The sequence below is a fragment of the Lepus europaeus genome, chromosome 20 (genome assembly GCF_033115175.1).
Source record: "Lepus europaeus isolate LE1 chromosome 20, mLepTim1.pri, whole genome shotgun sequence".
Lineage (NCBI taxonomy): Eukaryota > Metazoa > Chordata > Mammalia > Lagomorpha > Leporidae > Lepus > Lepus europaeus.
Genome location: NC_084846.1, coordinates 6,726,833 through 6,742,716, shown reverse-complemented (window position 1 = coordinate 6,742,716; position 15,884 = coordinate 6,726,833). Strand labels below are relative to the sequence as shown.

Sequence of the window (15,884 nt, the reverse complement as noted above, 5' to 3'; positions counted from 1 at the left end):
AAATAGTGACGCCGCCCCCGGGGAGGCAACGGGGGCGCGGCTGACGTCAGAGAGGGGCCAGCTGCTGGGGTGCGGGGGGGGGGGCGTCAAAGCTTCCCAGATGGCCTCACAGACTGCAGACCAGGCTGGCGCTCCCTTTGACCAGGGACACAGGAATGCTGGGCAGCGGCCGGCAGGTGCAAAGGCCCTGAGGCAGAGAACGACACCTGTTGGACCCGGAGCCAGCGCGGTGCTGGAGCCAGGAGTTAGGGCCGGGAGCCAGGGGGAGCCGGATGCAGACCCCCAGTGAGGTCCGGTCATAGCCCGGTCTCCCCGAGGGCAGCGGGGTGGGACAGCTGAGTGGAGGGGCTCAGAAGGAGCTCAAGCTCGATCCCTTGCGGGTCTGGGCCTGACTGGAGACCCCCCCTCAAGGGGCATGGCGCCCCCCAGCTAATCAGGAGGTAGGCCGCTGCTGCAAGCCAATCAGCGGCCCCGGAGGCGGGCCGGAGGTCAAAGAACCGATTCATAAAGCTGAGCGGCTGCCCCGGGTCGGGCGCTGATTGGCCAATGCCGGTCACGTCCGTCCAATGGCAGGCGGCGGGGCGGGGCGGGGCGAGGACCCTGGCCGGGTTAGGCTGGGCCCATCGTGCGGCTGTCCGGGGCCCTGAGCGCGAGCGGTCACCGCGGACAGGGTCAGGGTCGAGGACAGGTGTCCGCGCCTGGTCTCCTGGAGGGCGGGCACCCCTGCCTACTCTGGGGCCTGCGGGCTCTCCTCCTCCGGGAAGACCTCGGGCATTGCTCATCTCCAGGGCCCCAACCCCCCAGCTCTCTGGACGGGGCTGGAGCACAGATGGGGGACCCAGGAACGGGGGCCTTGGGGAGTGGGGGCCCAAAAACGGGAGACTTGGGGGGTGGGGGCCCAGAAACGGGGCCTTGGGGGTAGGGTCCCAAGAACGGGGGCCTTGGGGTGGGAACCTCCCCACATTTGTTCGGGAAGCAGATGGCGCGGGGGTGGCCCTGGACACGGGGCCGCAGTGCACCCCTCCTTCGCCTCTCCAGCCCTGGACATTTGGGAGCAGGGAGGGGGGCCGCTGTGGTCAGCGCTGCGGAGCCCAGGTCCAGCCCTGACCCTCACACCCCACCAGCGCCCCCATCGGACACGGAGGCCACAGGTCACTGGGCGGGGGTCAGGGCGACACCGGCCCGGTGAGCCCTGACATCCGGCTGGGTCCCCCGTGTCAGGCGCTGGGTTCCCTCCCCCCGTGTCCAGAGCGCGGACGTCTGGCGCTGGGCACCCCCTCCGTGTCCGGGGCCTCGACGTCCAGCGCTGGGTCCCCCGTGTCCAGGCGCGGGCCCGTCCGCCCAGCCCAGGGCACAGAGGTTGGGATGAGACCCTGCGCGGTAGTGAGCGCCCTGTGCCACGGGGTATTCAAGACGGCGGCCCCAGGTCCTTCTGATTGGCTTCGGGGCCGCTGGCGTCAGCGGTTGCCATGGCGACCGCCCTGCAGGGCCGTGGGCAGCCTGAGCCCAGCGCAGCAAAAATAGAGACGGGGGCGGCGCCTCAGTGCGGCCGGGAGAATGGGCCAGCAGCCCTGGGGGCGGGGCCGGGGTCGGGGTCCGGGGGGAGGGGCGGGGTCGGGGTCAGGGTCTGAGCACGGAGGCGGGGCTTCTCGGGTGACCCCCGGTTCTTGTGTTACAGAAGGAGCTGAGCCTGCCTCGCCGGGGACGCGGGTGAGTGCGGGGCCGGGGGGCGGGGCGCGTGCAGGGGGCGGGGCCTGGCTCGAGCCCCTCCCACTGTTGTGGGGTGCTCACCCCTCTCCCTTGGGTCAGCTCGAGTCCCTGGGGACCCTGCCTGTGGAGTTCCCAGAATGCTCCTGTCCAGTGGCACTGTGGCCAGCCCGCCCTCGGGGTCCGTGTGTGCCTGAGTTGGGGGCTGGAAGCATCTCCGGGTCCCGGATGCACTAGCTGAGCAGACAGGGACCACCAGCGGGCTCTAGCCTGCCTATCCTGGAGGCCTTCCTGAAGGAGGCAACCTTTCAACGCGGACGTGGAAGGGGAAGGGGGTGGGCGGGGCCTCAGGTTGGACCCGAACGGGGCCGGAGGCGGGGGTCCTGGGCCTGGCGGGGGTCTCAGTGGGCCCTGGGCTGTTGCTGGGGGAAGACAGGGCCGGGGAAGCCAGGGGGTCGTTTGCTCCGAGCCCGCCCCCCATCCCCCGCGCTGCCGCCACCGGGGAGTCCTTAGGGTCACCAGCGCGGCCCCAGGTCAGGGTCCTCAGGGTCGGGGCCTCCGTCTCTGGGCACCCGCAGCCCCGGCAGGTGAATGACAGTTGAGGGACAGGTGCAGGGTTCCCAGGCCCCGGTGAGCGCCGGCTGTATACCCGGGCCCTGTTCCTGGGAGGAAGCCATCGGGGGCGGGGCCACGCTGCAAACCGCCCAGGCTTCCCTGCACCCGAGGCCCAGAGCTGGTGTCTGTCAGTCATTCACACGCTAGTGCGAGTTAGCCGCTAGCGGGGAGCAGACTGGACCGACTGTGCGCCGGGGGCCGGGGCGAGTTGACGGATAAAGAGACCCCACCAGGGTGGGGAAGGGAGGGCGCGCCCCTGCCTGTGGATCACTCCCCAGGAGCTCCATCCAGATCTCCAGCGCCTGGGCCCTCACTGCCGCTCCCAGAACCTGTGAGAGCCGGGATGGGACCGGGACCCGGGGTCTCGGGGGCGCAGCTCGGTGAAGCCCCCTAGCTCCCGTGGGGAGATCCAGTGTTCGGGTTCCCTGGCCGGGGTCTCTAGGGAAGAACTGAGGATGCGAGGACCCCACCCCAGGGGAAGGGTGGTCGCGGCTCAGAGCTGGTGCGGAGGCCGCTGCAGGGCCCGCGGCCACCAGTAGGGGGCAGCAGAGCGTCGCCGCCCCAGGGGTGCTGGAGCCGGCTCAGCCCGTGGCGCAGTCGGGGACACAGGCTGCGGCCACGCCGGCCCGGGAGCGGGTGAGGGCGGCCCCTGGGGTCTGGGGTGCTGGGGCGGGGTCGGCGGGGAGCGTAAGGAGCCGGGACGCCGCGCAGGGGGCGGGGGGGCGAGCGGCAGCCGACCCCGCCCCGCCGACTGCAGCGGCGCCTGCCTCGCGCCCATTTGCCCACAGCCCTGGCAACGCCCCGCCCCCCGCCCGCGGCCCTGGCAACGCCACGCCCCGCTGCCTCGCGGCCCTAGCCACGCCACGCCCCCGTCCTGTCAACGCCCCCGCCCACTGCCGGTTCGCTTCCTCCTCGCTGTCCCTGTCCCCAGCCGCCCCGGCCCTGCCCCATGTGGGCGGGGCTCCCAATACCGGCGCGCGCTTCCTCTTCTCGCAGGCCCCGCCTCCAGCCACTCACGCCCCGTCCCGACTGGGCGGGGCTCTCCACTCCGGCGAGTGTTGCCTCCTCGCTGGCCACGCCCAGGCTCCGCCCCCTGTGGGTGGGGCTCCCCAGGTCAGGCGCCCACTTCCTCCTCGCTGGCCCCGCCTCGCCCAGGCCCTGCCCCCGGCCGCACCGGCCCCGCCTCCGTGTGGGCGGGGCTCCGACTCCGGCGCGCGCTTCCTCCTCGCTGGCCCCGCGCGGCCCCGCGCAGCCCCGCGGCGGCGCCTCCCGCCCTGCGCGGCTCGCGGGGTCCGGGCCTCGGGCGGCGGCGCCATGTCGGACCCCAGCTGCTGGACGGCGGCGGCGCCCGGGCCCCGGAGCCGCCTGGCCAAGGGCGCGCTGCTGCAGCGCTCCAAGAGGTGCCGGGGGCGCGGGGCGGGCGGGGGTCTCGGCGGCGCCGCGGGGTCGCACCGGGGCGCGGGGCGGGCGGGGGTCTCGGGGGCTCTAGCCGGGTTCGCACCGGGGCTGCTGGGGGCGGTGCGGGCTGGGGTCTCGGGTCTCGGGGGCGGGCGCGGGGCTCCGACCCCGATCCGCGGGCAGAGCTCAGACCTCGCCTCCGCCCGCCGCCTGATTTCTAATTCTCCCGCTGCTTCCTGGACCCTGGCAGACCTGGGGGGGGGACTGGGGTAAACAGTCGGCGCTCAGTGGATGCTGGGGAGGCCGGGGTCGGAGGCGGAGCACGCGGCTGTCCCGGGCGGGGGCGGATGTGGCGGGGGGAGGGGGGGGACCAGGAAGCCGAGATCGGTTCTCGCTTTGGCTTCTGCGCCCGTGGGCTGTGGCTGGGCCCAGCCCGGCCTCGGTGTCCCCGTCCGGGAAATGGGCGCAGCTGGGGCTCGGGATGAGCCCCGCCCGGTCCTTGAGGGTCGCCGACCCGGAGGCGGGGGCCAGGCCCGGGGCGCCCCTCCCCTGCGGTGGGCTGACCAAGCCTGCCCGGGCGGGGGGCGCCGTTTCTGCTCCCCCACCCGCCCAGTGCAGCCGCCGAGCTGCGTTGGCGGAGGGAGGGGGCGGAGCGCGCGGCGGGAGCAGCAGTTGCCAGGCAACCGTGGGCGGGGCGTGGGGGCTGTTTCTGCGACGTCCCCGGGCCCTGGGGGTCTTGGGGGGCCCGGGCCATGGGGTCTGGGGGCCCTGGGCTGGGGGGTCTTGTGGGCCAGGGCCAGGGGGTCTTGGGGGCACTGGGCCTGGGATTCTTGAGGGCCCTGGGCGGGGGGTCTTGGGGTGCCTAGGCCGGGGGGGTCTTGGGGGCCCTGTGTCTCCCAGCATCCCTTGGCCCTGGGGGTCTTGGGGGGCCATGGAGTCTTGGGGGCCCTAGGTCTTGGGGGTCCCTGTGTCTTCCACGTCCCTTGGCTGTGGGGCCTTGGGGGGTCATGGAGTCTTGGGGGCCCTGGGCCGTGGGGTCTCGGGGTCCCTGTGTCTTCCACGTCCTAGGCTGTGGGGCCTTGGGGGGTCGTGGGGTCTTGGGGGCCCCAGGCTGTGTGGTCTCGGGGGCCCTGTTTCTCCGTATCCATGGGCCCTGGGATCTGGGGGCCCCGTGTCTCCCGCGTCCCTGGGCCGTGGCCGGGTTCCACCTGCGTGTTACTTGGAGGTCGTCCCCAAACCGGCCGGGGCTGCCCCGAGATTGGGGCCAGGGTCCGTCCAGGCCTCCGCCTGCTTGGCCGGTGCTCCCGGCCCCAGGCGGAGTGTGGGGTCCACCGTGAGGCCGTGTGGACACGCGGGCCCTTGAACGCCGGGCGGGCGGGGGTCTGTCCACCACTTCCCGTCCTGCCCTGGGGCGGGCCGGGGTCCCCCTGCTCAGTGCCCCCTCCCCCGCAGCTGCCGCAGCGGAAGCCGCCGGAGCCTGGTGGTCGGAACGCCGTCGCCCACGCTGTCGCGGCCTCTGTCGCCGCTGTCGGTGCCCACAGGTGAGTGCGGGGCGCGGGTGAGTGTGGGGTTGGGGGGCCGGGGACGCTGACCCCTGCTCTGACCCCGCCCCGCTGTTCTGCCCCCGCCCCCTGCTCCGGCCCCGCCCCGCAGGCGGTAGCCCCCTGGACAGTCCCCGGAACCTCTCCGCTGCTGGTGCCCTCGGCTTGCCCTTCGCCCGCAGGTGAGGAGGCCCCCCCACCCCGGTCAGGAGGGGGGGGCTGGGGCTGCGTGCTGCGTGCCTGTCCCCTCCCCTCGGTAGCTACGCCCCACGCCCACCCCACCCCGGCCGCCCTGGGAAAGTCGCTCCACTGAGCGCTTGCGGACGCCTGCTGTATACCGCGCAGGGCACGGGGCCTGGTCGGGCGGCTGCTGCAGTCCAGGAGGGCTCCCTGGAGGAGGCGCACAGCGGGTTCGCTCTGCCCGGCCTCCACCCACAGTCCTCTCTCTCTCTCACAGGGCCGATGGCAGGAGGTGGTCCCCTCGCCTCTCTCCCGTCCTCCGGCTATGGCACCAACACGCCCAGCTCCACCGTCTCGGTACCCGGGGAGGTGTCTGCGGGATTCCCCCAAGTGTTGACTGCTTATTCACTCAGCAAACGCCCAGGCTGCCCCTCCAGGCCCCAGAGAACCCAGCTCGGGGGCTGCCGGGACCTGGACGGGGGCCCGGGGCTCCAGGGGTGGGCAGGGGGGCATGGGAGGTGGGGTTGTGTGGGATGCACAGGAGCTGGGCGCGAGGCGGCCAGCCCGGGCACGGGGGGGGCGCTGCGGTCCCAGCGCGGTGCTGACCCCCTGCCGCCCCCCAGTCCAGCTCGTCCTCCCGGGAGCGGCTGCACCAGCTCCCGTTCCAGCCCACGCCCGATGAGCTACACTTCCTGTCCAAGCACTTCCGGAGCTCGGAGAGCGTGGCCGACGACGAGGGCGGGCGCTCGCCCCGCCTGCGGCCCCGGTCCCGCAGCCTCAGGTGTGGCCTTGGACCACCCTCCCACCCCCCCCCCCCCGCCAGAGGCCCCACCCTGGGCCAGAGCCCACCCCCCAACCCAGAGCCCCCTCCCCCACGTCCTGGGCCCAGCGCCCACCCCTCCAGCCCAGAGCCCTCTCCCCGGTCCAGACCCCCACCCCCGTCCAGAGCCCACTCCCTGGGCACGACCCCTCCCTCCCAGGGCCCAGACCCCCTCCTCGGGCTCGACCCCGCGCCTCACGACGAAACCCCCACCCCCCGCAGCCCGGGCCGCGCCACCGGCTCCGTGGACAACGAGATCGTGATGATGAACCACGTGTACCGGGAGCGCTTCCCCAAGGTGGGCGCCTCCCGGGTGCGCATGCCCAGGCCGCTGGGCTGGTGCTGCGGGCGCCCCTAGCGGCGACTTCGCCACGGCACACCCGGCTCCTGCGGCCTGGTCCGCGCCTCGGGCCCCTGGCCCCTGGCCCCCCGGCCCTGACCCCAGTCCACCGGCCTAGCCTGGCCCCTGACACCCGTAGCTCATCCCCTATTCCCCGGCCTGACCCCTGGCCCTGGCCCCTGACTCTGTCCCCCTGTCCCTCGGCGTGCCCCTGACCCCCGGTCCCCGGCCTAGCCTGGCCCCTGGCACCCGTACCACGTCCCTTGTCCCCAACCTGGCCCCTGACCCTCGTCCCCCAGCCCAGACCCCCGGGCCCCGGCCTGGCCTGGCCCCGACACCCATACCGCGTCCCCTGTCCCCCAGCCTGGCCCCTGACCCCTGACCCCGTCTCCTGCCAGGCCACAGCGCAGATGGAGGGCCGCTTGCGGGAGTTCCTGGCGGCCGCGGCGCCCGGCGCCCGGCTGGCCCTGGCTGACGGCGTCCTGGGCTTCGTGCAGCACCAGATCGCCGAGTTGGCGCGCGACTGCCTGGCCAAGTCGGCCGAGGCCCTGGTCACCTCCCGCTACTTCCTGGAGATGCAGGACAAGCTGGAGAGGCTGCTGCAGGAGGTGCGTGGGGGCGGGGCATGGGCGGGGCCCGGGACAGGGGTGGTGCCTGGGCTGGGCATTGGGTGGGGCCTGGCTGGGTGGGCGGGGTGCTCCTGGGCAGGGAGGCCTGAGCAGGTGGGGCGGAGTTGGGGGCCTGGGCTGCTGGGTGGGCGGGCGCTCCCCGTGAGGCCCCGCCCCCGCCGACGGCCCCGCCTCCCCAGGCCCACGAGCGTTCGGACAGTGCGGACGTTGGCGTCATCGTGCAGCTCGTGCGGAAGCTGCTCATCATCATCGCGCGGCCGGCGCGGCTGCTGGAGTGCCTGGTGCGTGCGGTGCGCCGCGTGCGGGCCGTGGGTCCTGGGGCCTGGTGCGGGCGCTATGGGGTGTGGGGTCGGGGGCCTGGTGCGTGCGGTCCGTGGGTCCCAGGGCCCTGCGCGCGGCCGAGGCCTGGCTGACTGCTCCCCGCCAGGAGTTCGACCCTGAGGAGTTCTACCACCTGCTGGAGGCGGCCGAGGGTCAGGCTCGTGAGGGTCAGGGCGTCGGCGCGGACCTGCCCCGCTACATCATCGGGCAGCTGGGACTGACCAGGGACCCGCTGGAGGGTGAGGACCCGCGCGGCCTGTGGGGGGCGGCAGCGAGCCGGGTGCCCGCGCTGGCCGGGGCCTGAGGCTCCATCGGGGGACCTGGGGTGGCAGCGAGCTGGGGCCTCGGGCTTGAACCCGGATGCTTGCGTGTCGTGGGTGCTGCGCCGGCCATAGGGGAAACAGGCTCGGACTGGGCTCCCAGGGCTTCTGGTGTGGGTGGGGCCAAGCTGAGGGACCCCGTTCATGCCCTGCCCCCGTCCGGCAGAGATCCCGCCGCTGGGTCAGCTCCACGCCGGGGCACAGCCCCCAGCCTCCGAGTCGCCCGAGGTGAGCAGGAGGCGGGCGGGGCGGGAGCCTGGGTAAGAGGCAGGGGGTCCAACAGCAGCTGGGACCTGGGGCAGGCAGGGAAGGGCCTGCTGGGCAGTGGGCGGGGCCAGCTCTGCACTGGGCGGGGCCCTGAGCCCGCTCTCCCCCTGACCAGAGGCCAGCCCTGCTCGGCCCATCCAGGAGGAAGCCATGCGAGAGCGACTTTGAGACCATCAAACTCATCAGCAACGGGGCCTACGGGTGAGTGTTGGGTCCTCTGCGGACCCGTTTCTCAGATGGCCGCGGGAAGACTGAGGCCTGGGCACAGCCCCTGGGTCGAGGACTCCCTGGGCTGGGAGGTGGAGACCAGGACCCCAGGGCATGTGGCAGCCCGGTGGGGGTGGGCGCTGTGCGGCTCCCTGGCCCCGGCTCCCGCACGTGGCCTGGTGGCCCCCTGGCTGCCCCGTCAGCCACCTCCCGCACCCGCCCTCAGCCCCCGCCCTGTCACTAGCCCCCACCCACAGCGCCCTCAGCCCCCTGGCCCCGGCCCGTCAGCCACCACCCCCGCCCCGTCACTCGCCCCCGCCCGCAGCGCCGTGTACCTCGTGAGGCACCGCGAGTCGCGCCAGCGCTTCGCCCTCAAGAAGATCAACAAGCAGAACCTGGCGCTGCGGAACCAGATCCAGCAGGTGTTCGTGGAGCGCGACATCCTCACGTTCGCCGAGAACCCGTTTGTCGTCGGCCTCTTCTGCTCCTTCGAGACGCGGCGCCACCTGTGCATGGTGCTGGAGTACGTGGAAGGTGGGCGGGGCCAGGCGGGCTTGGGGCGGAGCCTGGTGGGGACGAGGGGCGGGGCCTTGATGGTGCTGGAGTACGTGGAAGATGCCCTGGCCGGCCCTGGCAGGGCTGAGTGGGCAGCCGTTGGGGCCTGGGAGGAGGGGCGGGGCCGCGGCAGCACTGGGCGTGGCCTGAGCCCCCGCCCCCCCAGGCGGCGACTGCGCCTCCCTACTCAAGCACATGGGCCCGCTGCCCGTGGACATGGCACGCATGTACTTCGCCGAGACGGTGCTGGCGCTCGAGTACCTGCACAACTATGGCATCGTGCACCGGGACCTCAAGCCGGACAAGTGAGAGGGGGTCCGGGGTCGGTGGGCGGGGCCACGTGGTGGGGCTGTGGCTGCACATAGCAGGCGCTCAGCCCCGCGCTGCGCTGGCGGCTCTGTCCATGATCCCAGGCCCCTGGGCGGAGGCCGGGTCCACGCCCCCTCCCTGGCCTGAGCTCCTGCCCCCCCCCCCCCCAGCCTCCTGATCACCTCCCTGGGCCACATCAAGCTCACGGACTTCGGCCTGTCCAAGATCGGGCTCATGAGCATGGCCGCCAACCTCTATGAGGGCCACATCGAGAAGGATGCCCGCGAGTTCGTGGACAAGCAGGTGGGCAGGCCGGGGTGGGCGGGGTCTGCGAGGGGAGGGGCGTGGCGGCTGGTCGGGGTTGGCGCCTGGGAGGCATGGCTGGGCCTGTGTGGTCCGAGCCCCGCCCCAGCCCTGCAGAGCCCCCTCCCTGGGCTCCCTCAGCACCCCCTCCCCCTGCTCCTGTCTCAGTTTCCCCCGCCCCCGCGCAGGTGTGCGGCACGCCCGAGTACATTGCGCCCGAGGTCATCTTCCGCCAGGGCTACGGGAAGCCGGTGGACTGGTGGGCCATGGGCGTGGTGCTCTACGAGTTCCTGGTGGGCTGCGTGCCGTTCTTCGGGGACACTCCCGAGGAGCTGTTCGGCCAGGTGGTCAGCGGTGCGTGCGGGGGGGGGGGGTATGGGCGGGGCCCACGGGCAGGGTGGGACCCACCGGGACCCACCCCTGCCCTGTACCTGAACCCGACCCTGGGCCCGCTCCAGACGAAATCGTGTGGCCAGAGGGGGACGACGCCCTCCCGGCCGACGCCCAGGACCTCATCACCCGGCTGCTGCGCCAGAGCCCGCTGGACCGGCTGGGCACAGGTGAGCGCAGGCTGGGGCTGTGGGCGGGGCTGTGGGCAGGGCCAGGCTGGCCCGGCCAGGCTCAGGTGAGCGAGGGCTGGGGTGGGGCCAGGGGCGGGGCTGGAGGCTGGGGGCGGGGCTGGAGGCTGGCCCCACCGCCTCCTGACCCGCGCATGCGCACACAGGCGGTGCACACGAGGTGAAGGCGCATGGCTTCTTCCGGGCCCTGGACTGGGCAGGGCTCCTGCGCCACAAGGCCGAGTTCGTCCCGCAGCTCGAGGCCGAGGACGACACCAGCTACTTCGACAGTGAGTGACGGGGGCGGGGCAGGGGGCGGGGCCTGCAGTGACTGACAGGGCGGAGATGGGGCCTGCTGTGATGGGGCGGGGTGGGGCGGGGCCTGCAGTGACAGCAGGATGGGGCAGGGCTCTCGCCGCATGGGGGGACCCCCCGCTGTGTGGACGCAGGGCCCAGGGGTTCCTCCCTCGGCCTTTATCGAGGGGTGGGGCCAGCTCCCCGTCCAGTTCCGGGCTCTGGGCTTGTACCAAGCAGACCCCTGGGCGCTCGGCTGCCCCCGGCGCCTGCCGTCTGGAGACCCCTTCCCCGTGTTGCCCCGCAGCGCGCTCGGAGCGGTACCGCCACCTGGGCTCGGACGAGGACACCAACGACGAGGAGTCGTCGGCCGAGATCCCGCAGTTCTCGTCCTGCTCCCACCGCTTCAGCAAGGTGCGCCCGGGCCGCGCGGGCTTGTGTTCCTGCTGCGAGGGGTCGCTTACCTCATGCAGGAGGCGGAGTGGGGGGCGAGGGAGAGCAGGGGAGAGCGAGCTCCGGTGTGCGGGCTCAGAGCTCGCAGTCGGCCGAGGCCGGAGCCAGGAGCTGCACCCTGGTCTCCCACGCAGGTGCAGGGCCCCACGGAGCTCCATCCGGGCCTCCCGCTGTTCTCCCGGCTGCTGCTGGGCGGCCGCCGGCTCCACTCGGGTCCTCTGATCCCCCCAGGTCTACAGCAGCTCAGAGTTCCTGGCCGTGCAGCCTGGCCCCGGCTTCGCGGAGAGGAGCTTCAGCGAGGACCGGGAGGAGGCCGAGGGCGCGGGCGGCCGTCGGCTGAGCACTGACGTCCGGTACAGGCCGTGGGGCTGCCCGGGGACTCCGGGGCGAAGGGCCGTAGCCGCCCCGAACATGGGGCAGGGCCAGGGCCGGCGCGGTTCTCCGTCCACGGGGCGGGGCTGACGCCTGTTCCTCCCCCCCCCCTCCCGCAGCCTGCGGTCCTGGGCGCCCTCGGGTCCCTCCGGACACTCGCCTTCGTCCCAGCCCGAGCGCGGCCCCAGCCCGAGTGTCCCGAGCGCGGTCAGCGTGGAGGCCATGCCCAAGTTTGCCTTCTCCTCGGAGGACGAGGGGCCGTGCGCGGCCCCCGGAGACCCAGCGCGGCCGGTCTTCGTGCTGGGCGAGCCGGAGCCCCCGCCGCCAGCCACGCCCTCCAGCCTCTCCGGTGGGTGGGACCCCGGGGAGGGGGCGGGGCTACTGGAGAAGGGTTTTGAGGGTGAGTAGGAGTTCTCCAGCTACCCAGGAATTTAAAATGACTTACTGATTTGAAAGAGGGGGGTGAGAGATCTCCATCTGCTGGGTCACTCCCCAAATGGCCGCAATGGCCAGGGCTGGGCCAGGCAGGAGCCGGGAGCTCCATCCGGGTCTCCCACGCAGGTGCAGGGGCCCAGGCGCCTCAGCAGGGAGCCGGGTTGGAGGCGGAGCAGCCAGGTCTCGACCCATGTCCGAATCAGTGGCTTCTGGCTCTGCGCTGGACCCAGCCAAGGCTCTCGGACAGCGGGGACCAGGGGGCCCTGGGCGTCATCCTCTCCCAGGGAGGGAGGTGCGTGCGGCCCGCACAGGCGCAGAGGGGCTGAGTCAGGCTGACCCCCGCCCCGCCCGCCCGCCTGCAGCCGACCCCACGGCGCTCAGCCACGCGCGCCTGCGCAGCAACAGCACCGGCACCCGGCACTCCACGCCGCGGGCCCTGGACACGGGCCGGGGCCGCCGCCCGGGGGGCCCGAGAGACAAGGCGGGGGGCAGCGCAGGCCGCGTGCCCAAGTCGGCGTCAGTGTCGGCCCTGTCGCTCATCGTCACCGCAGGTGCGGCAGGGGGTGGCGGCCGGGGGTAGGGGGCGGGGGCAGGGGGTGGCGGCTGGGGTCAGGGGCCGGGGGTGGTGGATCTGACCCCGCGACCGCTGCCCGCAGACGACGGCACCGGCCCCCTGAGCCCGCTGTCCCCGCGCTCGCTGTCCTCCAACCCCTCCTCGCGCGACTCCTCGCCCAGCCGCGACCCCTGGCCCGTGTGCGGCAGCCCGCGGCCGCCCGTGGTCATCCAGAGCTCGGGCAAGAAGTACGGCTTCAGCCTGCGGGCCATCCGCGTCTACATGGGCGACAGCGACGTCTACGCGGTGCACCACGTGGTCTGGGTGAGTGGGGCGGGCGTCCTGGCGGGCAGGGGCGGGGGCAGGGTCCCGGGGGTCGGGCCTCTGACCCCCGTGTCCCCGCAGAGCGTGGAGGAGGGGAGCCCCGCCCAGGAGGCGGGCCTTCGAGCCGGGGACCTGGTCACGCACGTCAACGGGGAGTCGGTGCTGGGCCTGGTGCACAGGGACGTGGTGGAGCTGCTGCTCAAGGTACCCGCCTCTTCCAGGAAGCCCTCCCTGGTGCCCCGCACTCCTGTCCCCCTGCTGATCCGTCCTGCCCCGTGGGGTCTGGGGGCGTCCGTCTCCCCATACACTCTGCTCCCTGAGGGGCTGGGCTCCATGGGCGGGTCGGAGGAAGGGGCTGCGCGGGCGCATGCGCAGTCGGGGCAGTGACCCCCGCGACCCCTGGCGACCCCGGCGCGTCGCCCTCCCCCCCGCAGAGCGGCAACAAGATCTCGCTGCGGACCACGGCGCTCGAGAACACGTCCATCAAGGTGGGCCCCGCCCGGAAGAACGTGGCCAAGGGCCGCCTGGCACGGAGGGGCAAGCGGGGCCGGCGGCGCGAGACCCAGGACAGGTGGGGAGGAACCGCGCATGCTCCGGCGGCGCCGCGGGGGCGGGATTGGGCCCATGGGGGCGGGGTTTGCGTGCTGGGGCGGGCCGTCGGGAACCCCGGTCTGTCGGCCCCCAGGCGGAAGTCGCTGTTTAAGAAGCTCTCGAAGCAGGCGTCCGTGCTGCAGACCAGCCGCAGCTTCTCCTCCGGCCTCCACCACTCGCTGTCGTCCAGCGAGAGCCTGCCCGGCTCGCCCACTCACAGCCTCTCCCCTAGCCCCACCACGCCCAGCCGCAGCCCCGCCCCGGACGCCGCAGCAGGTGCGTGAACGGGGCGGCCCGGGAGGGGCGAGGGCCTGGGAGGTAGGGCTCCGGCGGGCGAGCAGGAGTTTTCCAGCTCGGGTGTTTGCAGGTCCGGACGTGGCCGGTGGCCCCAAGGCGCCGGCAGCGCTGACCCGGGCCCTGCCGTCCGCAGACAGCGCGTCCCCGCCCAGCGGCTCCCCGGGCTCCAGCAGCCCCGCGTCCCCGGGCGGCGGTCACACCCGGCCCAGCTCGCTGCACGGCCTGGCCGCCAAGCTGGGGCCGCCGCGCCACAAGGCCGGGCGCCGCAAGTCCACGAGCAGCATCCCGCCGTCGCCGCTGGCCGGTCCGCCGCGCGCGCCCTCGCCGCTGCCCGGGCCCGCGCGCTCCCCGCGGCTGCTGCGCCGGGGCCAGTCGGCCGACAAGCTGGGCGCCGGCGAGCGGCCGGACTCGGAGCTCGTGGTCATGCGGCGGCTGCACCTGTCCGAGCGCCGCGACTCCTTCAAGAAGCAGGAGGCGGTGCAGGAAGTGAGCTTCGACGAGCCCCCCGAGGAGCCCCCCGACGACCCCGATGAGCCTCCCGACCGGCCCCCGCAGGAGGCGGCCGCGGTGCCGCGCATCGCTGTGGAGGGCTCCCCCGGGCCCGCGGGGCGGCACTGAGTGGCCCCGGCCCGCGGCACCTGGGAGGCGGGAAGACACCGAGGATCCCCAGACCCAGGCCCTGCGATTAATTTATTACTTTTTTATAAGCAATAGGCAGGCTGCGCCCTCCCCCGCGCCGCTGGCCCCGCCCCGCACTTTGGATGACGCCCTGTCTGTCCGCGCGAGCCCGTGTGTCCGCGCCCGCTGTGGCTTTATCGCATCCCGCGCCCGGGGCCCGAGGTGGGCGGGAGCCCGGGGGTCCCCGCCCCCACGCCCTGCTGCGCGGGCCGCCTTGAGGGTCTCAGCAGTGGTCAGGGGCATGTGCAGGTGCGTCCCGGGCTGGGGCGGGGCCCGAGTGATTGGCAACCCCCCCTTGATGTGTCTGACTCGCTGTCCGGCGCGTGGCTCGGGGACCGGGGCTTTCCCACGCCCGAGCCTGGGCGCCCCCATCCAGTCCGAGACAGAGCGCAGGGGCTCAGGGGCGGCTTGCGTGGCTTCTTCCCCGCGGCCGGCCAGGGGCACGGGTGGTCCCGCGGGTCAGCCAGGCCGTGGGGCGGGGTCGCGAGAGAGGAGGGTCCGAGTGCAGCCCCAGCCAGAGGGGGCCCGAGAGACGCTGCTGCCCGCCCCGCACCCCTCCGAGACCCACGCCCACCCAGCCCGTGCCTGGTGTTGGAGGTTAGACCCAGCTATGCATGAGACGCCGCCCCCCACCACGCCTGGAGCTGGCCGCGAATAAAAGCCGCATTTACAAACGGGGGTCCGTGTCTGCCTCGGTGGGGGCCACGGGTGGGCTGTGAAGGCTGCATAGGGCTTCGTGCGAGGCTGCTCCGAGCGCCGGGGGTCCGCTTCAGCGGTGCCCGAACGCCGTGCGCTCGGGTCTTTCCGGACGCGCTCGGCACCCCTCGGCCACGCCCCCCCCGCTTGCGTCCGCGGCCATTTCCGGGCGCGCAGGGTCCCATCCGGGCTTCCGTAGGCCGAGCCCACTCGGCGGTTTCCGGACGCCCGCAGTCGCCATGGCAACGCCCGGCGCTCGGCCGTTTCCGGAGGCGCTCGGGCGTCGGCAAGCTCGGCCCTGTCCGGACGCACTCGGCCGTCTCGTGGCCGCCCGCAGCCGGCCAGCGAGTCCCGCGGGAGGGCGTCCGGCGGCTCCCGGAAACGCTCGCGGCCCCGCACCCCGGCCCTCGCCTCGGTTCGCCCGCGCGGCCCGAGCGCGCTCGGCCGTTTCCGCCGGGGGCGGGCCCACGAGCTCGGAACCGCGGCGGGGACCCCGCGGCGGCGGCGGAGCCACGGGGCGCGCTGGGCTCGGCGTGGCTGGGGCCGCTAGCAGGTGAGTCCCGGCCGCCGCGGCCAGGGGGCTGGGGTCTCGCGCGGGACCCTTGGGGAGGCCGGGGGCTGCTGGGAGCCCCGCGGGGGTGAGGCCTGGGGCCGGCCCGGGGCCGACTGGGGCTGGAGCCTCGGCCCGGGCTGCGGGAGGCCGTGGGCGGGGGCGTCGCCGGGTGCACAAGGGCCGGGGTCGACCCCACTTCCGGGCCCCCCGGCTGTGCGGCCGGGTCCACGCAGGCCGGAGCGCGCGTCTACGTGAGCACGCTGGCCCTGCGTCCACGCCGTGCGCCCCCGGCCCGCCCGAGGGCCCCGCAAACTTGGGCGCGCGAGGTGGCCGGGGTGGGCAGGCCGCTTGTGGGCCTCAGTTTCCCCACCTGATCGGCGGGGGGGTGGCAGTCCAAGGGGGGCCCCAGAATCATGAAGCCTCTGCTGCCTGCTGGACACCGGCTCCCCCAGGCTCCCCTGGCCGGGATCCCCGTTCCCTTCTGCCACCTGAGCCGCCCTGGGTGGCGCCTTGCCCCGGCCCGGTCGGCTGCGGGGCCAGGACTGGGGCCCCTGTCCCCCCCCCCCCCC

The 15,884-nt window shown here is 74.0% G+C and overlaps 1 protein-coding gene across 1 annotated transcript; it reads left to right on the top strand.

Moving 5' to 3' along the window:
- Nucleotides 1-3,636: 3,636 nt before the first annotated feature.
- On the top strand, nucleotides 3,637-14,738 carry MAST3 (microtubule associated serine/threonine kinase 3). Its single transcript, XM_062178222.1, is given in 27 exon segments — nucleotides 3,637-3,722; nucleotides 5,173-5,261; nucleotides 5,374-5,443; nucleotides 5,719-5,740; nucleotides 5,742-5,798; nucleotides 6,065-6,222; nucleotides 6,484-6,559; nucleotides 7,000-7,209; nucleotides 7,410-7,511; nucleotides 7,658-7,790; nucleotides 8,038-8,099; nucleotides 8,254-8,339; nucleotides 8,671-8,879; nucleotides 9,067-9,205; nucleotides 9,380-9,512; nucleotides 9,701-9,866; nucleotides 9,971-10,072; nucleotides 10,237-10,359; nucleotides 10,671-10,777; nucleotides 11,048-11,169; nucleotides 11,308-11,537; nucleotides 11,986-12,174; nucleotides 12,280-12,500; nucleotides 12,582-12,704; nucleotides 12,935-13,071; nucleotides 13,186-13,367; nucleotides 13,522-14,738. Coding segments are annotated over 27 exon segments (3,819 nt in total). The 3' UTR covers nucleotides 14,007-14,738.
- Nucleotides 14,739-15,884: the final 1,146 nt, after the last annotated feature.